Source organism: Mastomys coucha, unplaced genomic scaffold (assembly GCF_008632895.1).
Source record: "Mastomys coucha isolate ucsf_1 unplaced genomic scaffold, UCSF_Mcou_1 pScaffold20, whole genome shotgun sequence".
Classification (NCBI taxonomy): domain Eukaryota; kingdom Metazoa; phylum Chordata; class Mammalia; order Rodentia; family Muridae; genus Mastomys; species Mastomys coucha.
In genome coordinates, this window is record NW_022196903.1 from 86,130,111 (window position 1) to 86,145,776 (window position 15,666).

Sequence of the window (15,666 nt, forward strand, 5' to 3'; positions counted from 1 at the left end):
GGGTAAAAATAGCTGAGCTGTGTCTTCTGTGACAAGTGGGAACACAGTAAAAGCCTTTGAGGAGAGATAAAAGGTAAAACTCAATGTATAGACAGCATATCGCTCAGGCTTTGGTTTGTCTAGGAGAGAGTTTAAATGGATCCTGCATCTTTAAAAATAATATGTTTTTAACTGCTATGGAGGATCTAATCAAGTGGGGCTCATATGGTGGCAGCAGCAGCTGGATTAAGAAAAAGCGTGGCTCTGAAGTCAAGGGCACCTCCTTGTCCCATCTCTAAAACACTTGAGTCCAATAGCCAGTCTTGAATGGGAGGGGGTCATGCAGGCCCTGCTCCTCCCTGCTTGGTTATTGGCTACTGATGAAGTTAGATGGATGGAGATTTACATCTAGATATGTAGCCTATTATCTAGATGTGTATCTATTAGACCTGCACCTGCCAGGCTCTACTGGATAATTCCATGCTCATGGTCACTCAGGCAATCCTGGTTAACACTCAGTGGGTCCCAAAACAAAACAAAAAGATGCAAACATGGAAAGGGGACCTATAGGGAGAAGGGAAGTTAGGAGGAGTGGGAGGGAGATGAGAAATTAGGGCACGAGAGTCATCAGAATAACACTCACTATACTCATGTTCGAAATTGTCAAAGGGGAAATTTAATTAATTTTAAAAAGCTGGGTAATTCTCAAACCCTCAGGTTCTGATTTTTCAACTCAAAAATAAGAATAATGTTTCCCTTGTAGTGTTGTGACAATTAAATTAATAGCTAATATTTGTGTTGTGCTCAGAACAATGGCTGACATGTGGTATGATTAGCATGTGGTAAGAACTGTATGTGTTAGCTAAAATATTCATGCTTATGACAATTGGTAGCTGGGGCTGAGCCTATCAGATGGCACTGACAGAGTTTACCACCTAGATCCACAGTTCAAATCTGCCTAACCCCAGAATAGCTATCAATGTGGCTTGATATAGTGTTGCAAAGTCAAAACATTATAGATCCCATATACATCTTAGAGTGTGGGACCCGGGTGAAGGTGCACCCATGACTCTGGTTCTTTGCTATTAGAGGGGCAGGCATTCAGTACATCCTAGAGCATTCTTATCAAGCTGCAGACAAGCACGTGCCTCTGCTGCGCTTGACTGAAACACTCCCGACAGATGACTCACCAGCTGAGTCTTAAACAGCACTCTGGCTGGTTTACACACCCTGATTAATAAGACAAGCACATGGAACATGCACTTGGAGAGTACAACCATGGTCATCTTATGCAACTGTCTTATCTTGCCTGGAAAACTGCTGGAGACAGTATCCTGAGATGGTCTACCTCCCTCTTGTCTGTTTTAATCGGCCTGATTCCTCATCTGTTTATATATGTCTTACATATTTATTTGTATATCTGAGATGCTGGGGTTCAGAAAACTCTTGGAAACTGGGTTCCTCAAACAACACCAGCACCTGGGGCACTTACATTCCCAGTTGTATGGTGAATACCACCACCACCTTACAGCTATTCTTTCCCATGAAAGCTGCTGGCCAGCATGATTCCTTACCCATGGCCACACTTTCGACCTATATATCCCCTACTCCTAGCCCACACATACCTTACTTCTTTCTAGTAGTCCAAAGGCAACAAGGGTGGGCATGGTAGGATGACACATCAGTATGAATGTCACCAGAAGAAACCGACTTGCCACATGATCTCCAGAGTCCCATGGGGTAAACTGAAGCCAGACCCCAGAGAAGGTACCATTCCTCATGTGGCTCCTCCCCTTCTACTGCCCTTGCAGTAGTATCTGCCCATCCTTAAACCCTGCCATATATCACAGGTATCCAGACTTTGGACTCAGGCTTTCCCTATATTCCATCAAAGACAGAAGCTATCTGACACTTGGGTTGACCTTCCTCAGCAGTCAGCTGGAGGAGGCCATTGTATAGAAAAATACTGAATTACTCAAGACCAGCCTACCTGTTGCATTTGACAGGGCCAGTGATTCCATTGAGCCACGAGGAGTCTGTTCTGTGGGTGTCATGTCCTCTGTGTATTTCAGGGAACTGAGTGGACGACGGGGCCGGCACTGCTGAGTAGATATGCCACCTTCTTCTTCTTCTTCCTCCTCCTCTTCATACTTGGGAACTGGTATGCTGCCTCGGGTTTCACTGAAGCTTTGGCTGGACATATCGCTGTAGCTCTCCTGGGACATCATCCTCCCTGGGTAATAGTCCTCACGGCATTCCTGGATAAAGCTGCCACCGTGCCCCTTCATGGCCATTGAAGAGCTTCTCTTGGGGTTGCTGAAGTGCTTGGCCCACATGTCAGGCTGGGCTCCTGCTCCCTGTCCTCCTGGACTGTAGGATGTTCTGATGTTGCACTGGCTGAGAAGCTGCAAAGGACTCTGGGATTGGTTCTGCTCCATCTTGTTCCCATAATGAAAGGGCTCATCCCGGCTCCTCCAAATGGGGTCCCGGTTGAGGCTGGGCGTCTGGCTGGACAGACTGAGGAGATCCATCTGCACTGACAGGGGGTCCACATCAGCTGAGAGCCGGTTAGAACTCACCTGCAGCTGGCTGTGCTGGTTCAGCATGGCTTCCTCTGTCTTGCCCTTGTTCTTGCCGATTTTGGCACTGCGGCGAGACTCCTTGGCTCTGGCGTTCTGGAAGGCTGAATCGGATGAGTCGGAGCCATTGGGGTCCTCCCCAGCACTGCAGGCCCGCGAGCAGAATATCTGGCCTTGCTTTGGGAGGAATGGCCGTCCCAGAAGAGACTTCTTGCAATGAGCACAGCAGAAACAGGTCTCTGTAGCATGCCAGTGTTGGCCGTCATAGGTCATTTGACCTTGGTCAATTCCTGGGAAGAGACAGAAAAGAGGCTGAGGAGCTGGCTGAGCACCACAATACCACATGAAACATCACATCAGAAGAGACACTAGGCCAGTCACTCCTCCATCAGGCCCAGAACAATCAGTGTCCATACCCTGTTACAACATAGTCTACTAGTCAGCAGACTTCCCTACGTCCCTTGCTAGCAGCATGGAGAATCCAGATCAGAACAGCTTAGCCCCGAATTTTGCCAGAGATACATTTTCCCCAAATAGCAACAGAAGTTGAACATCCCTAATCGAAAAAGTCCAAACTCAAAATGCTTCAGAAGCCAAAACTTTGGTATCAACAAGACGCTGCAAGCAGAAAATTCTGTATAATAAAACTGCTGCGTACATAAAAAAGTATTTAAGATGGCAATAAAAATATCTTGAGATTATATGCATAAGCTCTATAGGAAATATAAGTGAGTTTCATGTTTAGACTTAGATCCTATCCTTCTCGTACCCCATTACAGAATGCATGGTTCTAAAAGCTGAACTAATTCTGCTCCCAAACATGTTAGCTAAGGGATATTCCATTCATGAGAACGCTAATCTGATAAAGCTCTTGATTGAATGAGGTGAGTTACTACCATTATTTCTGTTTTCCAGATGAGGAATGGAGACGCAGAAGGCTAATGACTTGCCTAAAGTAATATGACTAGGCATCAGAGACCAGCTCTGTCCTCAGAAGTCTTATTCTGAACAACTGGAGCAGTCTAGTCTTCTTTGCTCGGTACCTGAAGAGCTGCCCCGAGAGCCTTCCTGGCCACAGCTGACAGCAGCCTTGGTTGCTCCTCCACTTTTTCTTATAGTATTTATACTTCCTTACATTATGCCATCAATATGCACGCACAGGTTTATTACTTATCTCTTTCACAGAAAGTGGTGTTCTGTGGAGACAGGGTCAGAAGTTTCCATGGTATCTCCAGGACCTGTATAATAGGGTTTTTTTTCCTACTAATCGTAGGTTGACAGATGAACTGTATCACCACTCCCTGTCAATCAAAGGGCAGTTACTACATCAGGCTGTTGGATGCTGTAGCTTGAGTATCTGTTTCTCCCTCAAACTCTATGCTCAGTTCTAACACCCACCATGCTCGTAAGAAGTAGGATCATCGGAGAGCTACTTAGATCATGAAGGTTCTGCCCATGTGAGTGAATTAATATTCTTATGAAAGGGACCGAAGGGAGCTTGTTCATTCTCTCTGCCATTTGGGGACACAGCAAGAGGTCAGCTCTGCACGTGAAAGTGGATCTTCTCAGACATCAAATATGCCAGGTCCTTTATGGTGGCCTTCACAGCCTCTAGAACTGTAAGAAATGTTTCCACTATTTAGAAACTGCCCAGTCTATGATCCTGAATAGACAAAATCAGTGAAAAGGAAAAGTAGTGGGCTCCAACTCTCAGTGGGGAAAATCCTGCTGACTCTTAGTGAAGAAAGACTATGGGTATATTTGTAAAAGATGATGCTATCCCACTGGTGAACACCCTTCACCTAATGTCACCAGGAAAGGAAGAGATACAGTTTCTCCAGGGCAGGACTCTGCTGCACAGAATCCCCATGGTCCTATGTGCTAGGGACCCCCACATTTCTTTATTCTGCTCTTGTTTCTCACTATTTCCTCTGCCCTTTTTCGATGGAAAGAGAGTCCTATCCCAGGAGATGCCATCCCTGTGCCAAGCATTAGCTTGGGGCATTGAAACCACCTTTGGAACGATACCTTGACTAGTATCTCCTAGTCCTGGGGTCTGATCTAAGGATGGCTCATGACCAGCATCAGGGCAATGAGAGGGTCACCTAGGGCTTCTGAGAGTGATGCAATAGGCTATAAGCAGGCAGTCCCTGCTCCAGGAACAGCCTATTAGACTAAAGGTCCTTGGGATACCATGGGCAGGAACAGATCTCATAAGACTGTCAGTGCATGATGATAAAGGTCTCTTCAGGAAGACAGCACAAAAAATGAACATTCGCTTTTAGTGACCAGAATTCCACAGCCTGGATTTCCAAAGTGTGACTTCCAGATACCTGTCTAACGAGGGGTAAGCAAGAATTGACAGAGAAAAAAATTCTGGAACCAAAGTGTTGTAAGAAGTAGCTTATCAGCAGGCAGTGGTGGCACACGCCTTTAATCCCAGCACTTGGGAGGCAGAGGATGGGGAAACTCTGAGTTCGAGGCCAGCCTCGTCTACAGAGTAAGTACAGCCAGGGCTACACAGAGAAACCTTGTCTCAAAATACCAAAGGGAAAAAAAAAAAAAGAAAGAAAGAAGTAGCTTAGCCCTAGCTGGCTCTGGCTCCGACCCTGCCCAGGTATAGGCAAGAAAGAGACAAATTCTTCTCTTACTAGATGGTCTCCAAAGTGGGGAAGGAAGTGTCTTTTCTCTTAGGCACCTATCCCTAGGACAGCAAGAGGGGGACTTTGTGAGGACAAGAGCTGTTTCAGGGCAACCCCAATTGAGAAGGCCACTATAAGACTCAACTCTACCCTCATGACCACCAGCATTCCCAGGTATATTGATGAAGGAGAGCTAGGGTGGGGCTGGAAATAAACATCTCTAGACTCCAGCTAATGCTTCTGCCTGGGTCTATGGGAGAAGCAGTGGACTGTACAGGGATGCAGAAATATGTACAGAGAGTGGGGCCAATCCAGCTCCACCACTTCTGGGTGTGTGTGTGTCGGGGTTAGGGGTTTGGGGGGAGGGGGATGGATAAAACTGCCAAAGCCCATCTGTTAGGGCTGAGTCTTAGTTCTGTGCTTTCTGTTGGTATGGTGCCAGGCAAGTGGCTTCACTACTAGGTCTTGCTTTTCTCGGAAGAGGCAAAGAGATGAACCTACGTTGTTGACTATGTAGAGGGCCTAGTTCCAAGCTATTGAAACTGTCTTTCCTTCAGCTTGATTAGGTCTAAAAGCCTAGTTTCCTCTTTGCAAAAGGCCACTGTCCAGATGCTGTCCAAAAGCAACCTGAGACTGTACAGCCTTCTCTTTTCTCCTCTGCAGTTTTTCCTCTGTAAGTCATGAGTCCTGAGAGCTCATTTTGGTATCTTCAGCTGCCTGGGATCATTGACTACAGGCGGTTACTTAGTGTGGTATCCCACAGCTGTATCCTTGCCCTCTCTCCACCAGAGAACTTGGAAGGGTGAGTCCTTTGCCCTGTTCACTACTATGCTGCAAGAGAATGTGCTCAGAGGTATCAGAGGAAGGCCAAGCTTTCTGGGATAGGGCCTCACAGGACAGGGTGGGGAGAGGCAGGAGTGAGGGGGAGGCAAATTACAAAGCAGCCCAGCAGGCAGCTGAACACAGCCTCTGATAAACATCATCAATGTCAGATGGCGCTCTGAACTGCTCCTGAACTCCAAACATCTGGAAAAGGGCTCTGTGTTCAACATCTAAGCATGCCTTCTTAAAAAAAATCTCCCCTCTAAGCCCTTTAAGCACTTCTCTAAAGGAGCATGCATCTGCAGCCACCACAGCCTCATCTGTTTATAAGACTGTTTACTCTGCTATGCACAAGCAAGAGCCCTGTTGCCTTGGTAACAGCTGCCTGATGTAGGATCTGCTCTGAGCAGCTGCATAAATATGGAATATTTGTACAGTATGGTCAGAAGTGTGGCACCGAAGACTGAGGTATACATGATACACACAACAGGATCTTGCTGCCCTAGAGAAATTATGTTTTGCAGAAAAGTAGCCTTTAAAAATACAGGAACAGCAACTCAACTATAGCAGCAGACAGACTGCAGGCAGGGAAATATGGATGGATGCCTTTTATGGATTCAAGAGGAAAGAGGGGGAGATGCCAATAAAAGCTGTGGACAGCTGAATGAAGACAGAAGACAGAGAAAGGGGCCATTTGAGGTACACATGAGCTAGTCCTCAATGAATTTTTCTCTCCTAAACTTCTGGGAGAAAACTGCAAGTAGCCATTTGTGGCAAGGCTCATGGTCTCTGTGGAAGAGAAAGGATGCAGAAGTTATCGAGAAGGTGGCATCGGTGCTGTGGGTCAAGTAGCTCTGTGGGTAAGTCCTGACTAGCAGACTTAAACCTATGCATTAATTAACAACCTGGGGTCAATACATGGCACCGCTGTTCCTGCTATGGTCCCACCTACTTTCCTGCCTTACAGATTCAGTCACAATTCCTCACTCAAAGTACCAAAGAACGTCAGCATGTCTGACTGTGACAATCCTGTAAACAGAAAGGTTTCTGGGTACCTTGTCAAGAGGGCATCTAGTGAGATGAAGGGAACGTGGGGGAAAGGGTCTTGCCATCACTTAAGTCTACTGTTTATGACAAATCCCAGGAAGAAGGCTGTTTCTTTTGGATCCTTACAAAAGCTAATTGGAGCGAAATGGAGTCGTACATGGAGGGTCTCCACATCTCCTCACTGCAGGTATGACATTGGCAGCTTCTAAATAGGCTTCTTGGAGTTTTATGACCAGAGAAAGGTCACATTATGAATCCAGACATTTGTCCATAGACACCATTTCTTAAACCGTGTTGTATTCCCAAAATGTCAGATAAGGTAAGACAGAAGCTTGTCTGCCGAAAGGTTGGAGGGCTGGGCAACGTGGGATGGTTCTCATCACCTCCAGTCTGTCACAAACTGGGAGCACAGTTTGTGGATTGTCTGGTTCTTCTCTGCCTTTGGCTTAGCTCACAGTTTTGAGTTTCTAGAAGGCACACTTGCTTGAAGCTAGTGACCACCCTTCTTTACCAAAGGACCCCTCACCCCGTTCTTCCCTCTGCCCATTCCTGGTTTTATCCAAAAGGTCATTGAGGGATATGTTCTCTCCCCTAGTTTCCTTTTGGGGCTTCACACTTTTCCCAGAGCATGGAAAAGTATACCACATAGTCCCACTTGAAGGTAGACCCATGGCCAAGCCAGGACTGATACAATGCCATCCAGAGGAACTGACTTGGAAATTGGTATAGCCAATTCCTTCCTCCTTTTGAAAATGCAAGTGTCAAGGTATGTAATATGTAAGATATAAGATATGTTATATGCCAGATATAAGGTATGTTATATGCCAGATATAATGCATAACTGGAGAAGCATCTCAATCACCATGTGAAGATGGCTTGCTCCCAAGTGATGCCAATAGAAGGCAAACTGAGCTTGACACAGGAGGAAAAAACAAAACAACAGGCTTTGTTTAACCCTTCATCCACCTCTACCTGAAGCAAATACTCTGGCTTTTCTAGTAAAATGAGCGAAGAAATGCCTTCTCACCTAAGCTGGTAAGAGTTGGTTTATTAAGTGTAACCAAAGGCACGTTGAGGCCACCTGATCAGGATCAAGCTAAGCGCCAAGCACAGCCTTACCTATATGTTGGGCACAGGTGTCACAATACTCTGCATACAGGGACTCAAAGCAGTGGCAGCAGTAGGGTCTTCCCTCCTTCATGATGTAGCGCTGGCCCCCCAGCACCGTCTCACACTCAAAGCAACAGAAGTGTCTCATGTGCCAGTGTCGTCCCTCAGCCTCCGTGCACTCGTCTGCAAAGATGATCTGGAGACGGGAAGCCATCAGGTCAGTGTGTAAGACACCACAAGCCCACAGTGGAGGAAGTTACAAAGCCCCAAGCTAAAGAGGCAGAAAGCAGGGTGACCCGCAAACTGTCACACAACGTTGCATCTATGTAAGCTTACTCCCCACATGTGTAAGCTCCACCGCTTCATCTTCCTGAAACGCAATTAGTTTGGCTCGGGATTTTAGTGGGGAGCTAATGGTCTACCATAGGGAACATAAAGCAAAATAAAAAAATGGCTTAAATATACTAGCTTCATTTGGCTGATGCATAGTGTTTTCTAAAGTGCAAAATGTCATATGAATCCTTAGAACTCTCTTCTTTTCCTTCTTGAAACCATAAAGTGGGGCAATGCTTGGAATGCATTTATTTACAACAGTAATCTTCAGTTAAGGAAAGTGACTGCTTCTTCCAGTGGCCAGCTGGCCAACCAGTAATGGCTTCACCATGCCCTAGTGCCTTGGAATCAGTCACCTTCATGTCTAACATTCTCCCCGCAGTGAGATGTGTTTTAGGTTTTGACACATCAAAGTTATTCTCAACTTTAAAGTATGTATGTCAAAACTTACTATGATCCTATAATAATCAGTTTAGTGTGGTATTGCCCTGAAAACTAACAAAGATAAACTCTCTAATTGAAAGATCAAGAATTGTGTGTGTGCATGTGTGTATATGCGTGTGTGCCTATGTGTGTACATGTGTGCACATGAGGGCGTATGCATGTGTCTATGTGTGTGTATCATGGCACATGGTTATCAAAAGTTGTGCTCAGGCTATACTATGGTAGAAGAGTAGTCTTTAGCAAATACAGCTGGGATAATCAATAGTTTTATGTAAAAGTATCTGTTGAATCCCTACCTCTCAACATTAACAAAAACTAACTGGAAGGGGACCAACGACCGGACAGAAAAAAAAGTAATAAAATTCTTTTAAAAAACTATAGTTATAAATCTTCTTGATCTTGGTCAAGACAATTGTTTCATAGATATGGAAACACAACTGCACATAACATGTTAAATAATAGGTCAGATGGATTTCATCAAAATTAAAAATTTCTATGCTTCAAAAGATATCAATAAGAAAGTAAAAAATACAGAGAAGAAGGAAACCATATCTGTAAACCAGGTAGCTGATAATAGATCCAGATCCTATACATACCCTCACAAGTATTTAAAAAAAAATTAATCTAACTGCAAAAAATGAGTGAAGGCCTTCAGATTCATAGTTTCCCATCCCAAAACTAATAAATGAATAGACAAAAATATTTTAAAAGTATCAACATTATTAGTGGTTAGAAAATTATGAATTCAGATAGCATTGTGGTTATCATTTTATACCTAGTAGGATGGTTATAATAAAAAAAGAATACAATTACAGGAACATGTAAATTAAAGAGAGCATGTGGGAACTGGAATTGTCTTCTTCTGACAGTAAGAGAGAAAGCAGGCAGCTGTTAGGTTGACCTTCTCTCAAAGGCAAGGCTTAGAGTTGTCGTGAAAAGCATTCAAAATGTAAAATTCATGTGTACCTAGAAACTTACACATGAATGTTCCTAAGTAGCGTGCTTCATCACAGTTAAAAGTAAAAACAAATAACCCTCAGTTACTAAATGGCTAAGCCAAATGTTATATTTTCATAAAACTGTTCATGTAGATTCATTTAATTGCTCAGAAGGAATGAAGTGCTAATATTTGCTATCACATAAATTAACGCTAGGTGGAAGTAGCCAGATACGAAAGGAAACATTATATAATACTATTCATTTGAGATGTCTAGCATTCTTGAATCCAGAGACAGGGACAAAGCTGGGAGAAAGAGTTAAGAGGAAGAGAATGGTGTCTAGTGGATATAGGTTACTGTACTGGCTGGTTTTGTGTGCCAACTTGACACAGGCTGGAGTTATCACAGAGAAGGAAGTTTCAGTTGGGGAAGTGCCTCCATGAGATCCAGCTGGGGGGCATTTTCTCAATTAGTGATCAAGGGGGTAGGGCCCCTTGTGGGTGGTGCCATCCCTGGGCTGGAAGTCTTGGGTTTCTATAAGAGAGCAGGCTGAGCAAGCCAGGGGAAGCAAGCCAGTAAAGAACATCCCTCCATGGCCTCTGCGTCAGTTCCTGCTTCCTGACCTGCTTGAGTTCCAGTCCTGACTTCCTTGGTGATGAATAGCAACATGGAAGTGTAAGCTGAATAAACCCTTTCCTCCCCAACTTGCTTCTTGGTCATGATGTTTGTGCAGGAATAGAAACCCTGAGTAAGACAATTACTGACTTTTTGGTGGCTGAACATGATTCAGGATCAGGCAGTAGAGAAGCTGTTCAATTTCATGAAGGTGCACTTGTGTATCTGAGCCAGAAGGCAAAAAGACTGCCTCAAGTCCCCAGAGTTTGGCCCATATCCAGTTTTCCAGCAAGGGCTGAAGAGTTGAGCACTTCAACTTTACCATCAGAATCTACATTAGTAAAGGCTCTCTGAGTCTCTAGAAAAGTGGATACCTCCCCCTGTGCCGCCCCCCACAGGCAGTTTATAAGAGACAAATATCCTTGTCCTGGTGGATCTGACAGACACAGAGAGTGCTGCTTCCAGACCTGTTTATAAGCTCAGACAGAAGCACAGAGCTACTCTGTGAACTGGAGTCCCCCATCTAAGACTTTCCTCTAAATGATTCCTATCGGGGGTCAGGTTCAGAACACTGTTCTTACTACTCCCAGCTTCTACAGTGAAGGCAAGCCTTCTACTCTGTGGTGCCATGGCTGCTTGCTATGTGGGTATGCTTCTAGTGGGGAAAAATTGGCAAGCAGGGGCCTTGTATGCCATTCTGATTTCTTAGGACAAGGCTTTCAAACACCTGTAGCAGCAGGGGTGGAAGGATCCAGAGAGTTATCCATTGACCTCTAAAGCTTTAGTGGGAGAAAACCCAAATGCTACCACCCACTTTATTCCCCTCTCTAACCAATTTTTTTTCCCCCAGAAAATCTTCTAGAAGTGGAGCTCTATTTCTGATGTGGACTTTCCAGATTTTTACTTGAAATCTAAAGTTGCTCAATGGCTTCTTTATTTTATGTTCTTTCTTTATTTATTGTGTGTATGAATGTGTGTATATGCCTATATGTTTAATTATAAGAAGTCTTGTACCAGTTACATGCCATTTGAGAATTTTGGTGGCTGTGCCATGTCTTCCCCCTTACCCTATCCCTACACAAGAGTCTCTGAATCCATCATGATAAATATGGTGGGCCCTGATGTCTGATGCCAGATCTACTGTGACTGGGACATGGGTGATGTTTCTTTTTGAAAAGGGTTAACATAAGTGAGTAGAGTCACCTATGGTTGTCCCCCTGTGCAGGAAGTTAAAGGTCATGTGCATACATATGCTGTGGTGCAACATAGGAATGGTGGGGAGGGGTGAGGACAATGGGAATAGTCTATGGGAAATGTAAATGTATGTGTGTGTGCGCGCGTGTGAGAGAGAGAGAGAGAGAGAGACAGAGACAGAGACAGAGAGACAGAGACAGAGAGACAGAGGGACAGAGAGGGAGGGAGAAAGAGAGACAGAGAGACAAAGACGGAAACAGAGATGACACTGAAGGTGTCACCCCTACCTCCCATCAATACACCAGAACAGTTAAAATATTCACCCATGGGTAGGGCTCTAACCTCATCACAGGCTGCACAGCGTGGCTTCAGGCACTCAGCATGGTGCCTGCCACAGTAGATCTTCCCATCTTGGTAAAAGTAGATCAGGTCAACCAGAAGCTCACTGCAGACGGTGCATATGAAGCAGGGCGGATGCCAGCAGATGCCATGGCCGGCACGTGATGCAAACACAGCGATGTCGCCGCCCTTAATCTGCCCTCCACACTGTGAGGGAAACAGTGGCAACATCAGCGGGAGCTCTCACAATCGTGAAAGAATGATCAGACTATTACCGACAGCTAGCTACTAGGGAGTTATATGTACACTAGTGAGTCCCTTGCTTTACATACCTGGTAGGGCAGATTCCTCTTGTTCTTTCCCGGCGCCCCCACCCCAGGGCCTAAGACAACTTGAGTAACAGAGAACGAGAAACATAAGGTGTGAGAGATGGGTTCTCAGTATGGTAGTGTACAAGGGGATCTGCAGACATTAAGCTAACTTACAGAGCCTAAGCATCTCCTGCATATCCCAAAGCACATGCTGGGGCATAGCCAAGTTAACATCATCAGGAGAGGCTACCGAGAGGTGCTTGGCTGGGGTAGGGGCCTGCATTACTGAACAGGAGAGGACTGGGCACATAAAATCCATTTACTCTTAAATAGCTTCTTCCTTTTCCCTATGCCTCTCGGGCATGCCTTTTAGCTCTCTGCTAGCATCTCTTCATATAATCTTGATTGAACGGCACTACTCTTCAAGCCCGGAGTATACAAAGCAGAAATGACAGATGACTCATGCTTACGGCTGGGTTTAGAGTACAGTTATGTTCTGAGGGTCTGGGAGGAGGAGGAGGAGGAGGAGGGGGAGCGGGCTTATAAAGATGCTCTCTGTTCATCACGGTATTGGCCATGAGGCTGTGACATGTATCTAGCAGAATGGCTCTCATAGATGGATGGGCTCTACAGATAAAGGCCAGGGAGTAAAAAATGGCTCCTCCAAGCCCTTTTCCCAGTGTGGATCTTGTATGACTTAATATGATCCATAGAATAAGGGCACAGACTTGAGGAATGGCTTTTAGTAGCTTGTATATGTGATACAACAACATAGAAGGCAACAACCCTCTCTTCCATGATTACGAAAGAACAGCTAAAGTACCCACCACACACACATAATCATACCCCCTCCCCCAATCATTTCTAAAGTTTTTTTTATGGAAGGCCTTTCTGCTTCAACATGCCTGACATTATTCTGCACAGACGTGGGCCCGATTTTTCTTCCCCTTTAAGTAAGCCCCAGTCACGAGGAGCCTGATCTAAGAGTGGACGAGGCACCGAATTGAGCACAGTGAATCTCATATCATGAGCACCAACCACTTACAACTCAGAAATTAGTCTCAAGAACTCTTTTCAAGGTTGATGACCCATTGCCCCCTTCCTTGGTCATGCAGTTTCACAATCCACTACTAGAATCTTTCAGTTGTTCCTGTGAAATCTCAAAATGAGGTTCTAAAGACTACCCTGCTTCTCTCAGTCTCCAGCTTCTTCTCACCAACGCAGCTGGCCTGTCACCCAGAGCTTGAGTTAGAAGGAGCTGCACAAAAACTTGGAAGATTGAGAGAAGGGTAGGCAATGGTGGCCTTCCCTGGAAAGCCGGAATGGGAGGGGGAGGGGATAAGGTTAGTCCAGGCAGGTGACGTGCCTCTCCTCTACCATACCCTAAGGTTGCTGCAGCAGAGTAGGCAAAAGAAACACAGTGATGTCCTAAGGAGATGGCATGGGGTTTCTTAGACCCTCAAACTCAGACTACGGTTAGGTGCCATCCCTCATTATGGTCCCTTTAAAGATCATCCATGCTGGATAAGAAACTGACTCATGGTCTGGATAACTCTATTTTCAAAGGACGAAGCCATCACTCTGTGTGGTCCTTCCAATTGTTTCTATGGCTCTCCATGAGCTCCGCCTCGATCTGCCATCCCTGCCCTTTACGCCTCTGGATCCAGCCACAGGCCAGCTCACTGTTTCTTGTGCACGGGAGCTATCCTCCTGCCTTAAGGCAAGGTCTGCATGCCTCTTCCTCTGTACATCTCTGCATGCCTTTGCTTAAGATACCACCTTCTCAGTGTGGTCTTCTCTGACCATCTTGCTCAAGGCTGCAGCCACCCTGCCTGCCTAGCCCTTCCTGCCTCGTTCCCTGTTGCAGTTTTCCTGATTTGATTTTTGTCTGATGTCTTCCCCTGGTGCATACTTCTTTACATGAGGAAAACTCATGTCTTATGCTCACTGCTGTATCTTCAAGGCCTAAAAGAGGGCTGAGCACATAACAGGTATTTAATGCGATAACTGAAGAATGAACCTTCTCCCTGCCCCACTCCATCCTCACCTGTTCACAAATAGCTCCTGTCATGGTGACAGGGAAGGGCCTGACATTGCCTCGGCCCAGGTTCTCACGTTTCCTCTGGTTGCTGAACAGCTTCAGTTCCCTCTTCTCTTCCTCGTCCAGGGAGTTGCAATATCGAACCTGAACACATGAAGGACAGCACAGAAGAGGCTTCATTGTTCCAGGGAAGTACTGAAATCCCCACCCAGGGCTCACAGAAACTCTGCTACTTGGTTTGACACTTGCTGAACATTGCCATGTTCCAGCTTGGAGTTAACCAAGGTGAGCCAGCACCAATCAGGGTGATAAGCAGATGGACTTTCTAAAGGCTGTGAACTCTGGAGTTCATGTCTCAGGCAGGTTAGGTGTTTAAGAACTGCTCCTCACCCTTTACATGCAGATCTAAGTTGCCAAGAGTGGCTCAGAGCTGACAACTTCTGGGAACATCCTCCTTTCCGAGCTGTAAGGAGCTGAAGGTTTCGTGTGCCTGTGTCTATGAGAATGTACCGAAGACTGGCTGCATCCTGGCTGTCGGCATGCACACATCATCTGACCTCCATTCCCCTTCGGCAAGCAAGAATAGGTGGACTTTCGCCTGGATTTCTACTAGTGTGACAATATGAGAAAGATTCTTCTTTCTAAAACACCGAGTGTCAAAGATTTAAGGGAGGGACAATGAGGGCATCCACATCTAGAATCTGTCATTCTGTGCCACCGTTTATGCCCTTTTGGTGGTTGTGTCATGATCCTGAGCTATTGTTTATTGATGCTACTTTTAACTATGACTCACTTTAAGAAACTTGGATGCATTTATTTCAAAGGAAAGCAGACTATGGCTACACACAAGAAAATCGGTCACCCGCAAAGAAGGCAAGGTTAACTCTAAAAGCAGAGAACAAAATCACACGGTTTCCCCCAGTTGACCACTGCATCTCCAGTAGATGCTAAAACCTATGTGCTTACTTAAAATGGGAGGACAGGACAAGCTACAGAGGCATTAGGAACCTGCTAGGACCAGCCTGAGCATTCCTCCTTATCCGATTAGGACATCACAAAGATGAAATGCGATTTAAAAGGAAATTAAACTCTTCTTACAGATTTAATGTCATATACTGCCATGCTCAAATCCCACCCCAAGCCGTGCTTAGACCTTCCTTTGAGATGTGTGGTCCTAAAGCACTTCGTGATTTCTTCTGGAGTAATCTAGATATCAGAAATGTTGGCTGCATTGCCCAGACAATCTTTTTTTTTTTTTTTTTTTTTTTTTTT

At 45.3% G+C, this 15,666-nt stretch overlaps 1 protein-coding gene across 7 annotated transcripts in view; it reads right to left on the reverse strand.

Annotated features, from left to right (window-relative positions):
* Positions 1-15,666, reverse strand: part of Prickle2 (prickle planar cell polarity protein 2) — a 345,493-nt gene that overhangs the window by 39,071 nt on the left and 290,756 nt on the right. For all 7 annotated transcript variants that reach the window (XM_031382618.1, XM_031382619.1, XM_031382620.1 and 4 more), the window contains 4 exons: positions 14,401-14,538; positions 12,046-12,249; positions 8,189-8,375; positions 1,970-2,848 (listed from right to left, as the gene is read on the reverse strand). In XM_031382618.1, the coding sequence (XP_031238478.1) occupies positions 1,970-2,848; positions 8,189-8,375; positions 12,046-12,249; positions 14,401-14,538 (1,408 nt within the window). The remainder of the gene's footprint in view (positions 1-1,969; positions 2,849-8,188; positions 8,376-12,045; positions 12,250-14,400; positions 14,539-15,666) is intronic.